This window comes from Eriocheir sinensis, chromosome 49 (genome assembly GCF_024679095.1).
Source record: "Eriocheir sinensis breed Jianghai 21 chromosome 49, ASM2467909v1, whole genome shotgun sequence".
Classification (NCBI taxonomy): Eukaryota; Metazoa; Arthropoda; class Malacostraca; order Decapoda; family Varunidae; genus Eriocheir; species Eriocheir sinensis.
The window spans coordinates 9,979,208-9,996,417 of record NC_066557.1 but is presented as its reverse complement, the minus strand read 5'-3'; the positions used below and the strand labels follow the sequence as shown (position 1 = coordinate 9,996,417).

Genomic DNA, 17,210 nt, shown 5'->3' with positions numbered 1-17,210 from the left:
GAAGGAGTGAGGAAATGGAGAGTGGGGGGGAAGAAACAAGACAAAAATACAGAATACTGATGTTTGTGATAAAAGGGAGTCAAGCTTATTGTTTCCTGTATAAGTCAGTCAGCTAATCAGCCAACCAGTACGTCAGTCAGTCAGTTGAACAGTATGTCAGCCACTCAGTCAGCTAGTTAGACAGTCCGCCAGAATATCAACCAGTCAGTCAACTAATTTATCAGCCAGTCAGTCAGTCCATCAGTCAACCAATAAATCCATCAGTAAGTCAGTCACCCAATTATCTACCTAGTCACCCAGCCTTTCACCCACCCTTCCCCCACTCACCGAGAAGCACCCTCTCCTGGTGTGAGGTGGGGACCGTGATGTCAAGCGTGGTGTTGCTGGAGGGCGTGAGGTGGACATACTGCAGGGATTGGCGCACTCTCTGGGTCAGCTGCTCCTCGTCCTTCTCCCCCGTGGGCAGCGTCAGAAGGGACTCAGCCATGTGGTAGTGGGAGCAGGCGCGGTAGTACTCCACCTTGATGCGCACCATGCTCACCCACGACACAGGTACGCAGTCCTTCACCTGGGCACCGGAGATTGTCTTGAACACCTGGTTGGGGGAGGGAGAGAGACAGGTGAGGTTGAGGGTATTTTGGGTGGATTTTTCTTTATTTTCTTTTTAGTGTTGGAAGCAAATGAAGGAAAAAACATACTAACAAAAGAGAGAACATGACAAAAAGAGGGAAATAGGTATAGATTCGTCACCTGTCTACCTGTAACTATTTTGAATACCTGGTAGAGAGAGAGAGAGGGAAGAAGAAAGGTAAGGTTGGTATTTTTTTGGTAAGGTTTTCTGAGTCATATGTGTTTTTTACAGTGATGGAAGTAGCTTATGGGCAAAAAATAAAGAGGGAAACAGGCATTTTTAGCTTGTGGGGAAAAAAACAAAGAGGGAAACAGGTATATTTAGCTTGTGGGCAAAAAAATAGAGGGAAACAGGTATATTTAGCTTGTGGGCAAAAAAATAGAGGGAAACAGGTATATTTAGCTTGTGGGCAAAAAAATAAAGAGGGAAACAGGTATATTTAGCTTGTGGGCAAAAAAATAAAGAGGGAAACAGGTATATTTAGCTTGTGGGCAAAAAAATAGAGGGAAACAGGTATTTTTACATATCTTATCAGGACAGACTAATAAACAGCCAAACACCACCAGGTCTCAGTTTTTCTTACGCCCTTGAAATGTCTCCTTTGCTGTAAAAAAAAAAAAAAAAAAAAAAAGTCAGGTCAGGTCGGGTCACGCACGCACCTGTGAGTACTCCTCCGTGACCTGCGCCGCCTCCTGTGCCAACTCCACCACCGTCTCCAGGTCCTCACTGTGCCCCAGCAGCGCCTTCTCGTGCAGACACTCCCTCGCCTGGGCCTGCGGAAGGGGGGGTGGTAAGTAAGGGGTGGGAACGAGGAAGGGAAAATCAATGTGAGGTGGTAAGGTAAGGTAAGGTCAAATTGGGGTGGAGTGTTGATACTGAGTGTGAATAGGGGAGCTTGAGATGGGGTGGGAATAGTGAAGAGTGAAATGGGGGTAGGAAGGTTGAAATATGGCAGAAAAGGTAAGGTTGAAATAGGTTGACTTACAAAATTACTGACCAAATTTGTTTTCTCTCTTAAACCTACAAATTCTACCCACATGCACACACACACGCAATCAATCAACGTCATTTTTGTGTCTTTTCTTTCCTTTACTCTTTCATTCTTCCTTCCTGTCAACACACACATAAACACAAACACAAACACCCCACCAACCCCTTCCCCTCCATACATCCCCTCCCCTCCTCCCCCTTCCCTCATACAAACCCCTTTCTTACCAGCATCAGGTGGATCAGCATCTCCAGAATCTCAGGGCTCAGATCCTTCGAGGGGGCGTTAGTGAAGGTGTCGTGAAGGTAGCGGAACATGCCGGCCGCCCTCAGGAAGTTGTTGGCGGCAGCGTCGAGCCCAGCCGCCGAGGTCCTGTCGTGCCGCGCCCCGAGCTGGGTGTACAGCGCCCCGAGGTTGAAGAGCACGCACGCCTTCTCGAATGCGACGGTTCTCTGGCAGCTTGGTGTTCCGGTGAGGGAGTCAAACCTGGGTACGGGGAGAGAGTATTGTTTTTCATTATTGGGTTTTGTCTTGATTATAGCTTTTTGTGTTAATTTGACCGTATTTTTTGTTTTGGTCTTTATTTTTCTTAATTTACTGTTGATTTTTGACCTAACTGACATTTCATTTTGTTAGTTATTCCTGTCGATTTTACTTTATTGTTTTGTATTTTTTGACTTTATGTTTTCTTTTGTTGGGTTTTGTTTGCGGATGACTTATTTTTTTCTTTACCATTGTTTTTTTGTTTTGTTTTATTGATTTATTATTTTTAGTTTTAGTTCTGCTGCAAGTACTTCTTCAGCAACATTAAAACTATTTCAGAAACACACAACACACACACACACACACACACACGCACATTATACCCCCTCCCACACATTACCCCATCCCTCTCCCTATACAACTTCCCATCTCCTCCCTCACTCACCACTCAAAGTATATCCCGAGCGACCTGTCCGGCGGGAAGAACCTCCTGTCGATGAAGTAGAGCTGGTTGAAGTACTCCAGCAGAAGCGCCACCCCAGACTCGTCCCTCTCAGGAGTCCGCATGGCCTGAGAAGGGGGATAAGGAAAGGTTAGTTAGAGTTAGAGGTGCTGGGTTTTGTGTGTATTTAGTAGCTTTTAGTGTGTGTTGTATCCTTTCTCTCGCATGTTTTTCTATCAGTTTTTTTTTTTTTTTGTTATCTTTTTTTACTTAATTCTCTGTTTCCCTGTTATCTTTCTGCATTGTCGTTCTTTCGTCTTTCCGCCCTCCCTTCATTTTTTCAGGTATTTCTCCTTCCTGTCATCATCTTCCTTCTTCTACTTTACCTTATTCTCTTCTCCTATGGTGTTTTTCCTGTATCGTCTCATCTTATCTCTCTGTCCTCTCTTGTTTTCCTTATTTCTCTTTTTCCTGTTGCCTCCTTTAATTTATCCTTTTTCTCTTATATACTGGTTTATTTATCTTTCTCCTATTGCATTCTCTACTTTGTTTTCTTTTCCTCAAACTGCAATAACTACCTTTCCTGGCATATTCATTTTCTATCTATGTGTCAAAAAGTTATATATATATCATGATTACTAATAAAAAGTAATAATTGCATGCTCTTTACTCTCTGTGTGTGTGTGTGTGTGTCTGTGTCTGTGTGTGTGTGTGTGTGTGTGCGTGTGTGTACGTACCCCTCGCAGGTCCATGAATTCTGTAATGGCTTCGTCGTATTTGTCCGCATCTTCGCTGTAGTGTTCCAAGATGAAGTCCTGAAAGAGAGAGAGAGAGAGAGTGAGTGAGTGAGAGGATGGTGATGATGGTGAATGCTGATGAGAGGGTCCGAGGGAATGGTGGTGATGATGGAGGTGGTGAGGAGATTTTTAGTGGTGACGGTGGAGATGGTGAGGATCGAGGTTTTAGTGGTGATAGCGAAATGATGGTGATGGTGATGATATTGGTAGTGATGGTGATGGTATTGGTAGTGATGGTGATGGTATGTTAGTGGTAGTGATATGGTGGTGATGGTGAAGGGTTAGTGGTGGTGGATATGACAAGTTAGTGATGGTGGTGGTGGTGGTGGTGATGGTGATGAAGAGTTAGTGGTGATGAGATGCCACTATAACCCCCTCCATCACCACCTCCATCACCATCACCACCACCACCTCCATCACCACCTCCATCACCACCTCCATCACCATCACCACCACCACCTTCATCACCACCTCCATCACCACCTCCATCACCACCTCCATCACCATCACCATCACCACCTCCATTACCACCTCCATCACCACCTCCATCACCATCACCATCACCACCTTTCAGCTATTTTTACCTGAAGGTCACACTAATTAGTTCACCACCTGACCTTTCCTACTCGGGTTGCATCTCACCTGGCTAATTAAGGTCAGGTATGAAGGACTGACTTGCAGGTGTGCCCTTACAGGTGTGACCCAATGCTCAGGTTAGAATTTTCTCTTTTGTTTTCCTGTTTGTTTTGTTTGTTATTTTTCTTTCCTAGTTATTTTTTTGTTTTTGTTTTATTATTATTTGTTTCATTTACTTTTTTTTTGTTTTTTTTAATCTTGTTTATCTCATTTTTTTCCTGTTTCTCCTATTTCTTTCATTTCTTTCTTTTTTATTTTTCCTATTTCTTTTGTTTACTCATTTTCTCCTATTTCTTTTGTTTATTTCTCCCATTTTTCTTTTGTTTCTTCCATTTCTTTTGGTTATATCTACTGCTTCCTTCATTTATTTATCTTTTTTCATTCTATCTATCTGTTTTCATCTGCTATATTTGGTTGTTATGAAACCTGGCAAGTTACTACTGAAGTGACCTGCCTGACGGGGGGATATCCCTTTGACTGACTAGGCAGGGGAGTGGCTTCAAATCCGGCCATCCACAGGTTTGATCCCTAGCGCTGGAGACATTCAATTCCCCTTCTGGGTTTGGATTAACTTCTCGTGCGTTTCTTGACATGCAGAGGTCATGGTGGGGAGGTGGATTATTACTATTTTTTTTTTTTTTACAGCAAGGGAGGCAGATCAATGGCAAAAAATAAAAACAACAACAACAAACTAAACTAAACTTTGCTCTGAACAAAGGAAAAAGAACGAAAAGCCAAAAAAAAGAGGTCAATTTTGGGTGGAATTTTGGTAACACACCTGTACAACTACTAATACCATCACTATGAAAAAATAACAATAACAATAACAACAACAAGTATACCAATCACCCCCTCAATTAGGCTTCCACTGCTTAGTTATGTAGGTTAACGACCCAACTACTTAATTACCTTGAATGGCTCCCTGAAGTTGATTTCCTTCGTCTCCTTCAGGCCGAGAGGAATCATTGGGATGCTTCCTTTGGACCTAGAGGAGGAGGAGAAAGGGGGAGAGGATATTAGCTTTTGGGGGGGGGAGGGAAGAGAAATGGGTATAATTATTGTTCAGATATTAATTAATGAAAATATGATAGTGAGATATTTTTAATTATTTTTATTTCTTATTAATTTTTAGTTTCTTTAATTAACAAGAAACATGCACAGACACTCTCTCTCTCTCTCTCTCTCTCTCTCTCTCTCTCTCTCTCTCTCTCTCTCTCTCTCTCTCTCTCTCTCTCTCTCTCTCTCTCTCTCTCTCTCCTCTCTCTCTCCTCTCTCTCTCTCCTCACTCTCTCTCTATCTCTCTCTCTCTCAATTTCCTCTCTCCTTCCCCTCATTCTCCTCTTTCCACTCTTCTTTCCCCTGTCTCACTCTTTTCCCTCATTCTCTCCCTCTCATTCCCTTCCTCTGCCTCTTTATTCCTTCAAACTCTCCTTTCCTTCTCACACACTCTCCCCATCTCTCCCTTTCAGTCTTTTCCCTCATTTTCACCCTTTCCTTCCTTTCTCTCTTTCTCCCTCCCCCCTAACACTCACCCCTTCCCCTGGTACACCTCGACGGAGCTGTTGAGTTCGGCGAGCTGTTCCTTGAGGAGCTGTAGATTGCTGTTGACGAACTGCAACTCAAGGGACACCTGCTCCTTCATACGCTTGTTGTTGGTGGCGCTGAGGGGGAGAAGAGAGAGAAGAGGTTAGTGGAGGTATGGTGAAGGGAGGGGGAGAAGAGGTAGTGATTATGGTGTTGATGAGGGTAGTGGTGGTAGTCCTTGGTGGTAGTGGTGAAGAGAAGGGGAGGAAAAGGGGAAGGGTGCAAAGAGACAGAGGGGTTATGTGGGGAGAAGAGGTAAAATTAGTAGTGGGGTGAAGGGGGTGATGGAAGGGGGTTATAGCAGGGGTAGTGGGGGAGGTAGTGGTGGTGGTGGTGGTGGTGTTGATGGTATAGTGGTGATGGTGATGATGGTGTTTACATTGGTGGTGGGAAAGGTGAAGGGAGAGAGAGAGAGAGAGAGAGAAGAGAAATGGGTGTTTTTGATAATGATATGATGGGGAAGGGGGAGAGAGAGAGAGAGAGAGAGAGAGAGGAATAATAAGTTGTGACAATATAGACAAATAAATACACAAACAAAGATAGATAGATAATGATGATAGATAATAACATAGAATAATAGATAATAAATACAAACTGATAGATACACATTAAAGAAATACATTAAGTAGCATATATTCTCTCACTATCAAGAACCCAAAGACCATAGAGGTAAATATACATACATACATACATACATACAGACAGACAGACAGACAGACAGAAAGTGTACAAACAGCTGTGGCGTTTTCTCTCAAATTATAATGTCCTTGTGTGTGTGTGTGTGTGTGTGTGTGTGTGTGTGTGTGTGTGTGTGTGTGTGTGTGTCGGTAACAATATGGTTCGTGTGCGTCTGTTTATAGTCGTTTTACACACACACACACACACACACACACACACACACACACACACACACTTATCTCTATTTCTCTCTCTCTCTCTCTCTCTCTCTCTCTCTCTCTCTCTCTCTCTCTCTCTCTCTCTCTCTCTCTCTCTCTCTCTCTCTCTCTCTCAAAATTTTCCCAGTTATCAACATTTTTTTTCTCTCAATCTTCGAAAGTTTCCTTCTTTTTATTTATTTAGTTTCGTTATTTTCACCGCACATTTCTCTCTCTCTCTCTCTCTCTCTCTCTCTCTCTCTCTCTCTCTCTCTCTCTCTCTCTCTCTCTCTGTGGTCAGCCGCATTTGTTTCAGGGACGCGAAGAAAAAGTTTGTAACAGCGAAGAGATCTAAAGTGCTGGGAGGAGGAGGAGGAGGAGGAGGAGTGGGAGGAAGAGGGGGAGGAGGAGGAGAAACATGAGAACGAGAGGGAATATACAAATGGAATAAGACAAAGAAGAAGACGAAGAAGAAGAAGAAGAAGAAGAAGAAGAAGAAGAAGAAGAAGGAGGAGGAGAAGAAGAAGAGGAGGAAGACGAAGAAGAAGAAAAAGAAGAAGTATTAGAAGAAGAATGATAGATATTTATTGAAGGAGGAAAAAAACAGAACAAAAAACAACAAATATAATAATAATAATAATAATAATAATGATAATAATAATAATAATAATAATGATAATAATAATAATAATAATAATAATAATAACAATAATAACAACAACGAGACTAACAACATCAAGTATACCAATCACCCCTCAATCAGGCCTCTCTCTCTCTCTCTCTCTCTCTCTCTCTCTCTCTCTCTCTCTCTCTCTCTCTCTCTCTCTCTCATACACAAACAAACACTCTACATAATAAACCCAATTAGCGCCGATGAAGGCAATTAGCCACGCCCACCTGTGCTGCACCTGAGAGCTAATTAAGGCGTTCACTAATTATCTAAGAGAACGGAAGATTGCAGGTAATAATAATAATAAAGATAATAATTAAGGTAAGAATGCAGGTAAGTAATTAGGTCGAAACGTTACCTGTTAAGACTGTCTATGTATTTACCTGTGTGTGTGTGTGTTTGTTTGTTTTCTCTTCTCTGCTTATTTGTTTGTTTATGTTACTGTTTTCCATTTATTAATTTTTTTTTTTTTTTAATGTCTATTTTTCCACTTTTCTCTCTCTCTCTCTCTCTCTCTCTCTCTCTCTCTCTCTCTCTGGTAATTTGTTTTGAGGTGTTTTTTTTTCGTTTGTTTGTTTGTTTTATATTACTCCTGTTTTTTTTTTTTTGTTATTATTGTTTTTTTTCTTGTTTTTACCGATCTGTTGTTTCCTGAGTTTTATCGTATTTCTCTTTTTTTTTTAGGCCTTGGAGATCGGTATTTTTCACATTATTATATTTGTTCTTTTATTTTATTTTTATTCTCATTGTTATCATCATTATTTTCTTGTGTGTCTTATCTGCGTCATTCATTATTATTTTTTGTTATTTATTCTTATTTATTTCCCTCTTTTTTTTATTATTACTGTTACTACTACAACCATCACCACCACAACCAATACTACTACTACTACTACTACTACTACTACCACCCACCACCACCACCAGCATCACCTCCGTCACCACCACCACCATCACCACCACCACCACCACCACCACCACCACCACCACCACTAATCTAACCTCCAATACATTAACTTCCGGTCCATAAACCCATTAACACCCCTCCCCCCCAATAACCCCCTTCCCCCCCCCCTCCCCCCCCCTAACTACGTCCGCCTTCCTCTCAGATGATAATGGGACCAATTTTAAAATGGCGACAATAGGAGCTTGACTATTGAGTAAGGGGGGGGTGGGGGGAGGGAGGGGAGGGGAGGGGGTGGCGGGATGAATGAATGACGGGTAGGAGGGAGGGAGGGAAGGAGGATGGAAGGGAGGGTGAGGGCAGGAAAGGGAGGGGATGGGGAGGGGAAGGGGGAGAGGAAGTGGAAGGGATGGGGTAGGGAAGGGAAGGGAGTAGGAGAAGGGGGAGAGGAGGTGGAGGAGGGATGTGGTAGGGAAGGGAAGGGGGATGGGGAGGAGGAAATGGAGGGGATAGGAGAGAGGAGGTGGAGGAGGGATGGGGTAGGGAAGGGAAGGGAGGAGGGGAAATGGGAGAGGAAGTGGAGGACAGATGGGGTAGGGAAGGGAGGGGGAAGGGAAAGGGGGAGGGGAAGGGGAAGAGAGATGAAGGAAAGATGACGCATAAGAGAAATACAGAGATGAGGAATAATAATAATAATAATAATAATAATAATAATAATAATAATAATAATAATAATAACAATAATAATAATAATAATCTCTTTAATTAAGTAACTCAGTCTTTCTTTTCAATTGATTTATCTTTCTTCTTCCTTTCATCTTTCAAACTTTCTGTACATTTTCTTTCATCTTCTTTCCTTCCTTCCTTTCTTTCTTCACTTCTTTCTTTCAGTCTTTCCTTCTTTTTCTCTTTCTTTTTTTCAGGTGAGTCGGTCAACAGGTGTGTGTGTGTGTGTGTGTGTGTGTGTGTGTGTGTGTGTGTGTGTGTGTGTGTGTGTGTGTGTTTACCTCATTAAGACACGCGTGAACAGGTGAGACAACCCCTCCCCCCCTCCCCCCTCTTCATCTCCTCCCCCTTACACCCCACCCTTCCTCTTTCTCTCCCTTTCTCCCTCCCCCTTTCCTTTTTCTCTCCTTCCCTTCCTTCCAAACCCAACCCTCTCATAATGACGTAAGGGAAAGGGAGGAAGAGGGGAGGAAAATAGAAGGGAAGAAGAGAGAAAGGTTGGAAGAAAGGGAGGTTAAGGAGAGGAGGAGGAGGAGGAGGAAGGGAGGTGGAGGAGAAGGGTAGGAAAGGAGAAAGGAGGAGAGAGAGAGAGAGAGAGAGAGAGAGAGAGAGAGAGAGAGAGAGAGAGAGAGAGAGAGAGAGAGAGAGAGAGAGAGAGAGGAAAAGAGGGTCAGAGAGAGATAACATAAAAGGTGAAGAAGAAGAAGAAGAAGAAGGAGAAGAAGAAGAAGAGGAGGAGGAGGAAGAAGAAGAGGAGGAGGAGACAGTGTTTGTGACAATGTGAGAAGTAGGTAACGATCCCCCCTCTCTCTCTCTCTCTCTCTCTCTCTCTCTCTCTCTCTCTCTCCAGGTAACTGTTCCTCACACGCCTCACCTGGGAGTAATTAACCTGTTCGTGTACCTGTGTAACGCTCACCTCTGGACACCTCACAGGCTCCAAAGGTGTTTTTTTTACAAGCTTTTTATTTGTTTTATTATTCCTTACTTGTTTTTCTTTTCCTCCTTTTTTTCACTTCATTGTTTTCCTATTTTCTTCACTTCATCATCTTTTTTTAATCAGGTGTTTTTTTCTTTCCATTTCCTTCTTTAAAATATCTTTCTTTCCTCTTTTTTTATTTTGTTTTCCTTGTTTTCCTTCTTTCCAATCACAAGAGTTTCCTTTTCTTCCTTTTTTTACTAATTTTGGTTTATTTTCCTTCCTGTCTTTTCCTTGTTTTCCTTTTTATTATTTTTCTTGAAGCAGGATTTTCTTTTTTTTTCGTTCTTTCTTAATATCTTTCGTTTCCTTTCCATTTTATTCATTTTCTTGTTTTTTTTTTAATATAACAGGTGGTGCTTTTTCTTCTTTGTTTTCCTTAATTTCTTTTCATTTCATTTTTCTTATTATTTTTTTCCTTTTCTTCCCTTTTTTCTATTCTTTTCTTTCTCTCCTTTCCTCTTCTTTTAACCTTTCTATTAACTTTTTTTTTATATTAACTTTTTCTTCATTTTTCCCTTTTGTTCTTTTTCTTGAAGCAGGATTTTCCTTTTTTTATTCGTTCTTTCTTTTCCTTCCCATTTCATTCATTTTCCTGCTTTTTTTCAATATAACAGGTGATACTTTTTACTCCTTCTTTTCCTTTCCTTTTCCTACAAATTTTTCCTTTTCTTCCCGTTTTTCTGCTCTTTTCTTTCTCTCCTTTTCTCTTCTTTTAACTTTTTTCTTTTTTATATATTAATCAACTTCCCTCTACATATTTTTTTGCCCTTATCTGATATATTACGTACTTTTTAATCCATTACAAACAGAGATTAAAAAAGGTAGACATTGCTTTACCCCTCTCTCTCTCTCTCTCTCTCTCTCTCTCTCTCTCTCTCTCTCTCTCTCTCTGCCCGTTCAAGCATCGTCTTCTGTAATCACTCGGTAACTGTTCTCGCAAACGTTTCCTGTTACCCTTCACGCCTCTACTGTTCTGTTCGTTTGTTTGTTTGTTTGTTGAGGTAGTTAATCTTTTTTTTTTTTTGGCTTTGTTTTTTATTTTTTATTCTTATTTGTTATCTGTGTAATACTGTTTTGTTCCTTTGTTTGTTTGTTGATTGATTTTCTCTCTATTTTGTTATTGTTTCATTTATTTATTTTTATTGTATCTAATTTATTTACTTTTTTTCCCGCTTTAAGTCATTTTTATTAACAACATGGGTAGTTTTTTCTTCCTCTGTATTTATTTCATTCTTACAGTCTCGTTTTCTTTCTCTCTTTAACCGAACTAGGTCTATTATATTTTTTTTCTCTCTCAATCAATGCTGTTTATCTATCTATATCTATCTATCTGTTCATCTACCGACCAGTCTACTTAATCTATCATCTATCTACTAACTTACCTATTATTTCTTTCCTTCTTCATTTTTTCATTTTCAAGTTTTTTTAATTTTTTTATTTCTACCAACCAATCTATCTATCTATCTATCCATCTATTTACCCAGCTATATCTCTACCTATCTATCCATCGACCTACCTACTTATTTACCTGACAGACTACCTATCTGCCTATCTATACCAGTCTTTCTATCTATCTGTCAATTAGCTCATCGGTCTATTTATCTATCTATTTATTCATGATTCACTTTCCCCAGTGCTTGTAATCCTTGAGAACGAGGTTTTTTTTCCGTTAATTTATATGTTTATCGAATCATCTATTGCGTTGATCATTGCATTTATACTTCCTCAATGTTGATAGTTTTGTAGTTCCTTTTGTTGTTGTTGTTGTTGTTGTTGTTGTTGTTCTACTGTTCTTCCCTCTTCCTCCTCCTCCTCCTTCTTTACCTACCATTACTAACTTGCTCACTACCTCTCCTCCTCCTCCTCCTCCTCCTCCTCCTTTGTTAAATTCTTCCGTTTTCCTCACTTATTTTTCCTCCTTTTTTTTCTTTTGTTAATCTTCTTCCTGTTCTGAATGCATATCGTTTGGTAGTTTGTTTTAATTTTGTTGTTTTGTCCTGTTTTGTTCTTTGTTTCTTTTCTCTTTGTTCATTTATTTTCTCTATTTTTTCCTCTCTTCTATTTTTGTTCATTTATTTTCTCTATTTTTTCCTCTATTCTATTCTTCATTTTCTTCTTTTAATGGTTTTCTCCGTGTCCTGAATATATATCGCTTTTGAAGTTTGTCTTAATTTTGTTGTTTTGTTCTGTTTTGTTCTTTATTTTTTCCCTTTTGTTCATTTATTTTCTGTATTTCTTCCTCTGTTCTACTCTTCATTTTCTTCCATTTATGATTTTCTTCGTGTCCTGAATATATATCGCTTTTGAAGTTTGTCTTAATCTTGTTGTTTTGTCCTTTTTTGTTTTTTGTTTCTTTCCTCCTTTGTTCATTTACGTTCTCTATTTCTTCCTGTCTTCTTTTCTACATTTTCTTCCATTCATGATTTTCTTCACATATCGTTTGGTAGTTTGTCTTAATTTTGTTTTGTTCTGTCTTGTTCTTTATTTCTTTCCTCTTTGTTCATTTATTTTCTCTATTTCTTCCTCTATTCTATTCTTCATTTTCTTCTTCCGTCTCTTCAATGTTTAATTCTACATATGAAAGGGAAAGAAAACAAAGAAAAAATAAAGAAAAAACTATGAGTGAAAGGAAGGGAAAGTGTGAGACCGGAAATGGCTTAGAAGGAAAGGAAAAGAAATACGGAAAAAAACAATAACAATACAATGAAAAAATAAAACACAAAGAAAATGAAGAATAAAACGAAAGGAGAAAAATAGAGAATAATAAAAAAATAAAAATAAATAAAAAACAAAAGTAACAAAGAAAATTAAATACCAGAAACGGTAAAAAAAAGAGGAATGGAATGCAAAACAGTTAATTCTACGGCGGTATGTTGACTTACACACACACACACACACACACACACACACACACACACACACACACACACACACACACACACACACACACACACACACGATGATGAAGAGTAATCAAAAGGGAACAGGTGGTCAGGAAGAGAAGGAGGAGGAAGAAGAAGAGGAGGAGGAGGAGGAGGAAGAGAGGAGTAGAGGAAGTGTATGTAACCGTAAGCACACAAAACTACATTACACACACACACACACACACACACACACACACACACAGTTATAGGTTCACAAGTCGAGTTCCGTGAAGAGAAAAGAAAAACAAAGAAAAAAAACAAAGAAGGAAAATAATAACAGAAAATAGCGGCCATCACAGAGAGAGAGAGAGAGAGAGAGAGAGAGAGAGTTATATCCTTCTCCGACCCGCATCTTTAAGGAAAAATTGTGCCAAGTTCATCTCTTTCCTCTCTCTCTCTCTCTCTCTCTCTCTCGATTAATATGATAAAGCAGGTGACCTTGTTCCGTTTTCTATGACCTCAGATTAAGCAGGAGGAGGAGGAGGAGGAGGAGGAGGAGGAGGAGGAGGATGAGGAGGAGGGTTGAGTACTGGGCAAGACAATGGTGGACAGGTAAGGCAGGTGAGAGAGAGAGAGAGAGAGAGAGAGAGAAGTATATTGCCTCCAGCTCTCTGGGTTACTCTTTTTTATCTCCCTCTTCCCTCCTCCTCCTCCTCCTCCTCCTCCTCCTCTTCTCCTCCTCCTCCTCCTCCCCGCATCATCACCTCCGTCTAAAGCGATTAAGAAACTGCGCATCATGGAAATAAAAAAAATAAAAAAGGAAAAGAAAAAGAGGACGGCGCGGCGCAACCTTGAAATCTGCGCCGAGAGAGAGAGAGAGAGAGAGAGAGAGAGAGGATTTTGTGGTATGTCAAATGTTGCTTGGGTATTCTCTCTCTCTCTCTCTCTCTCTCTCTCTCTCACAACAACAACAACAACAGGTAAGAAACAGGTATAGAACAAACACACAAAAAACGTCTCTATGCACATTTTTGACCTTGAGTTTACCTCCTCCTCCTCCTCCTCCTCTTCCTCTCCTCTCCTCCTCCTCCTCCTCCTCCTCCTCCTTACGAGTCACAATCATCTCCTCCTCCTCCTTACGAGTCACAATCATCTCCTCCTCCTCCTCCTCCAACCATTACTAACTTGCTCACTACCTCTCCTCCTCCTCCTCCTTCTCGTCCTCTTCGACCTTCTCTCCTCCTCCTCCTCCTCCTCCTCCTCCTCCTCCTTCTTCAGTTCCCATAACAAAACATCTTCACATCCTGCCATCCTTCCTGCCTTTCTTTTTTCTCTCCCTCTTTACTTTCCTTTTCTCTCTCTCTCTCTCTCTCTCTCTCTCTGTCCTCTTCATTTCCTTCCTTCCCTTCTTTCTCTTTTTCTTTTCATCCTTTCCTTCATTTTTCTGCTTCCTATCTACCCCCTCTTCTTCCTTCTTGTCTATCTTTTTTCCTTCCTTCTTCTTACCCATGATCTTCCCTTTCTCTTCCTCCTTCCCTTCATCCTCCTTCCCTATCTTACCTATCTTCGTCCCTTCATTCTTACCTATCCTCTTCTCAATCTTCTCCTTCTTATTCTATGTTTATCTATCTTCTTCCTTCTTCCCTTCCTTCTAACCTATTCTCTTGCCTCCTTCTTCTTCCCATCTTCTTCCCTTCATCCTTACCTATCCTCTTCTTAATCTTCTCCTTCCTACTATGTTTATCTATCTTCTTCCTTCTTCCCTTCCTTCTAACCTATTCTCTTCCCTTCTTCTTCTTTCCCTATCTTCGTCCCTTCATCCTTACCTATCCTCTTCTCAAGCTTCTCCTACCTACTCTATGTTCTCCCTTCTAACCTATTCTCTTCCCTTCTTCTTTTCCCATTTCCGTCCCTTCATCCTCACCTCTTCATTTATTTTCCTGTTCGCATGTGTATATCTAAACCTTCCTTCTTCTTTATTCTCTCATTGGTTACTATTTATCGTCTTAACAACGCTGTAAATTTGACCAACACGAGAAAAAAAAATATTCAGGATAAAAAAATGAAAAAAAATATTAATAACTGGTTTAAATGTCACCCTGAGAGAGAGAGAGAGAGAGAGAGAGAGATTACGTGTTTAGAGACGAATTAACTTCAACGAAACATAAACAAACAAAAGAGAAAAGGCATCTACGTAATTTTAAGCAGGCGTCGAGAGAGAGAGAGAGAGAGAGAGAGAGAGAGGTTCCAACACTATATATTGATCACCTGACCACAAAAACTGACATTCCAGCTCTAATGAATAGGAGGCTACACACACACACACACACACACACACACACACACACACACACACACATAAAAAAGGGTTCCAAACAAACAAACAAACAACCAAAAAAGCTAATAAACAAAGGGATCGAGCACTATATATAGCTTAAGGAAAAAATAAATAAACAATAGAATCTAATTATAAAAAAAGGAAAAAATAGGACAATGACAACAACAACAATTACTACTACTACTACTACTACTATTAACTACTATTACTACCACTACTACTACTACTACTACTTCTACTACCACTACTACTACTACTACCATCACTACCACCACCACCACCACCACCAATACTACTACTACTACTACTACTACTACTACTACTACTACTACTGCTACTACTACAATGGTTCCAACACCTCACTTAACAGCAGGAAGTTAGACAAAAAGGAACAAACAAACAAACAAACACACAGACACAAAGACCGACAGACTCAGAAAGAAAAACAGAAAAAAGCAGAAATACAAGAAATTAATAACAGAGAGAGAGAGAGAGAGAGAGAGAGAGAGAGAGAGAGAGAGGAATGCCGCTGGATGAGGAGGAGGAGGAGGAGGAGGAGGAGGACCTAGCAACGCAACAGCTGGAGAGAGAGAGAGAGAGAGAGAGAGAGAGGAAACTGATGACCCTGAACTTTGCATATCGAGTGTGTGTGTATATGTGTGTGTGTGTGTGTGTGTGTGTGTGTATTGCGTATATGATTATGTGGGTGACTTGCGTAAGAGAGAGAGAGAGAGAGAGAGAGAGAGAGAGAGAGAGAGAGAGAGAGAGAGAGAGAGAATAAAAATAAAAATAAGGAGGGGGAGAGGGGAAGGGGAGGTAAGGGGAGGGTAGGGAAGGGGAGAACCACGCCCTTCTCCCTCCCCTAATAAAGTTGATCTCCTTCACCCCCTTCTCCCCTTCCTTAATTCCTCCCCTTCTCTCCATCTTTTTCCTTCTCTTCTCCCCTTCCTTCCTTCCTCCCCTTCTCTTCATTTCTTTCCTTCTATTATTTCCTTTCTCTTCTTCCCTTCCTTCCTTCCTCCCCTTCTCTTAATTTCTTTTCCTTCCTCTTCTTCCCTTCTCTTCTTCCCTTCCTTCCTTCCTCCCTTCTCTTCATTTCGTTTCCTTCCTCTTCTTCCCTTCATTTTTTCCTTCTCTTCCCTTCACCCCTTCCTTCCTTCCCTTCATTTTTTCCTTCTCTTCTTCCTTATTTTTTCCTTTTTCTTTTTCCCTTTCCCCAATTTTTCTTCCTCCCTTTTTTTCTTCCTCCTCTTTATCTTTTTTTTCTTTACCTCATTTCCCTTCTTCCCTTTTATTTATTTATTTCTATTCTTTCCCCTTTTCCCTTTTCCCCTTTCTCCGCTTTTTCCTTCCTCCTCTTCTATCTTTTTTTTCGTTATCTTATTCCCCTTCCTTCCTTCCCTTTCTCTTCTTCTCTTTGCCCCCTTCCTCCTTTCTCCCCTTCTTTTTCCTCCTTCCTCTTCTATCTTTCTTTTTCCTTCCTCCCCTTTCCTAAATTCCCTTCCATTATCTGTTTCCCCTCTCTTCTTTTCCCTTTCCTTTCCTTCTTTTCTTTCCATATATATTTTCCTTCCTTCTTTCCCTTTTCTTCTCTCCTCTTTTCCTTCCTTTTCCTATGATTTTCTTCCCTTTATCTTCTTTTGTCTTTCTTCTACTCCCATCCACTTTATTACCTCTCTTCTTCTTCTTCTTCTTCTTCTTCCTCCTCCTCCTCCTCCTATTGTCTTCCTCTCCCATCAATCATCATATGTATCCTTACCCTTCCTCCCCCCTCCCCTCCCTTTCCTTCCCTTCCTCCCCTCCCCCTCCCTCCTTCCCTTCATTTCCCATACCTGTCGTTCTGCTCACCTGTTGCCCACCTGTCGTCTCTCTCTCTCTCTCTCTCTCTCGTTCTTTTCCCCCTAATGATACCAACCATTTTCTATTTTTTTCCCTTCTATTCCTTTTTTTCTCCTCCACCTCCTTTATCTTCTCTTTTCCCTCATCCTCCTCTTTCTCTTCCTCTTACTGTTCTTCCTACGTATTTATTATATTCCTCTTCTTCTAAATCTTCCTTCTTCTTCTCTCCCTCCTCTTCCTTCTAGTCTTTCTTCATCATCTCTTCCTTTTGATATATTCTTCCTATGCATTCCTTTTCCTCCTCCTCCTCCTCCTCCTCTCTTTTCTCCTCCTCCTCCTACTACTACTACATATCTTATTTATTCCTCCTCCTCCTCTTCCTCCTCCTCATCATCATCATCATCATCATATTCATCACCACAATCATCATCATCATCATCATCACACTTACTTG

General features: G+C 40.6%; 1 protein-coding gene across 3 annotated transcripts in view; it reads right to left on the bottom strand.

Annotated features, from left to right (window-relative positions):
- LOC126981860 (rhophilin-2-like) overlaps positions 1 to 17,210 on the bottom strand; it is an 82,744-nt gene that overhangs the window by 8,315 nt on the left and 57,219 nt on the right. For all 3 annotated transcript variants that reach the window (XM_050833454.1, XM_050833455.1, XM_050833456.1), the window contains 8 exons: positions 17,208 to 17,210; positions 5,510 to 5,638; positions 4,887 to 4,962; positions 3,282 to 3,359; positions 2,548 to 2,672; positions 1,847 to 2,105; positions 1,291 to 1,404; positions 328 to 595 (listed from right to left, as the gene is read on the bottom strand). The exon at positions 17,208 to 17,210 is cut by the window's right edge and continues 113 nt beyond it. In XM_050833454.1, coding sequence (XP_050689411.1) covers positions 328 to 595; positions 1,291 to 1,404; positions 1,847 to 2,105; positions 2,548 to 2,672; positions 3,282 to 3,359; positions 4,887 to 4,962; positions 5,510 to 5,638; positions 17,208 to 17,210 — 1,052 coding nt within the window. The remainder of the gene's footprint in view (positions 1 to 327; positions 596 to 1,290; positions 1,405 to 1,846; positions 2,106 to 2,547; positions 2,673 to 3,281; positions 3,360 to 4,886; positions 4,963 to 5,509; positions 5,639 to 17,207) is intronic.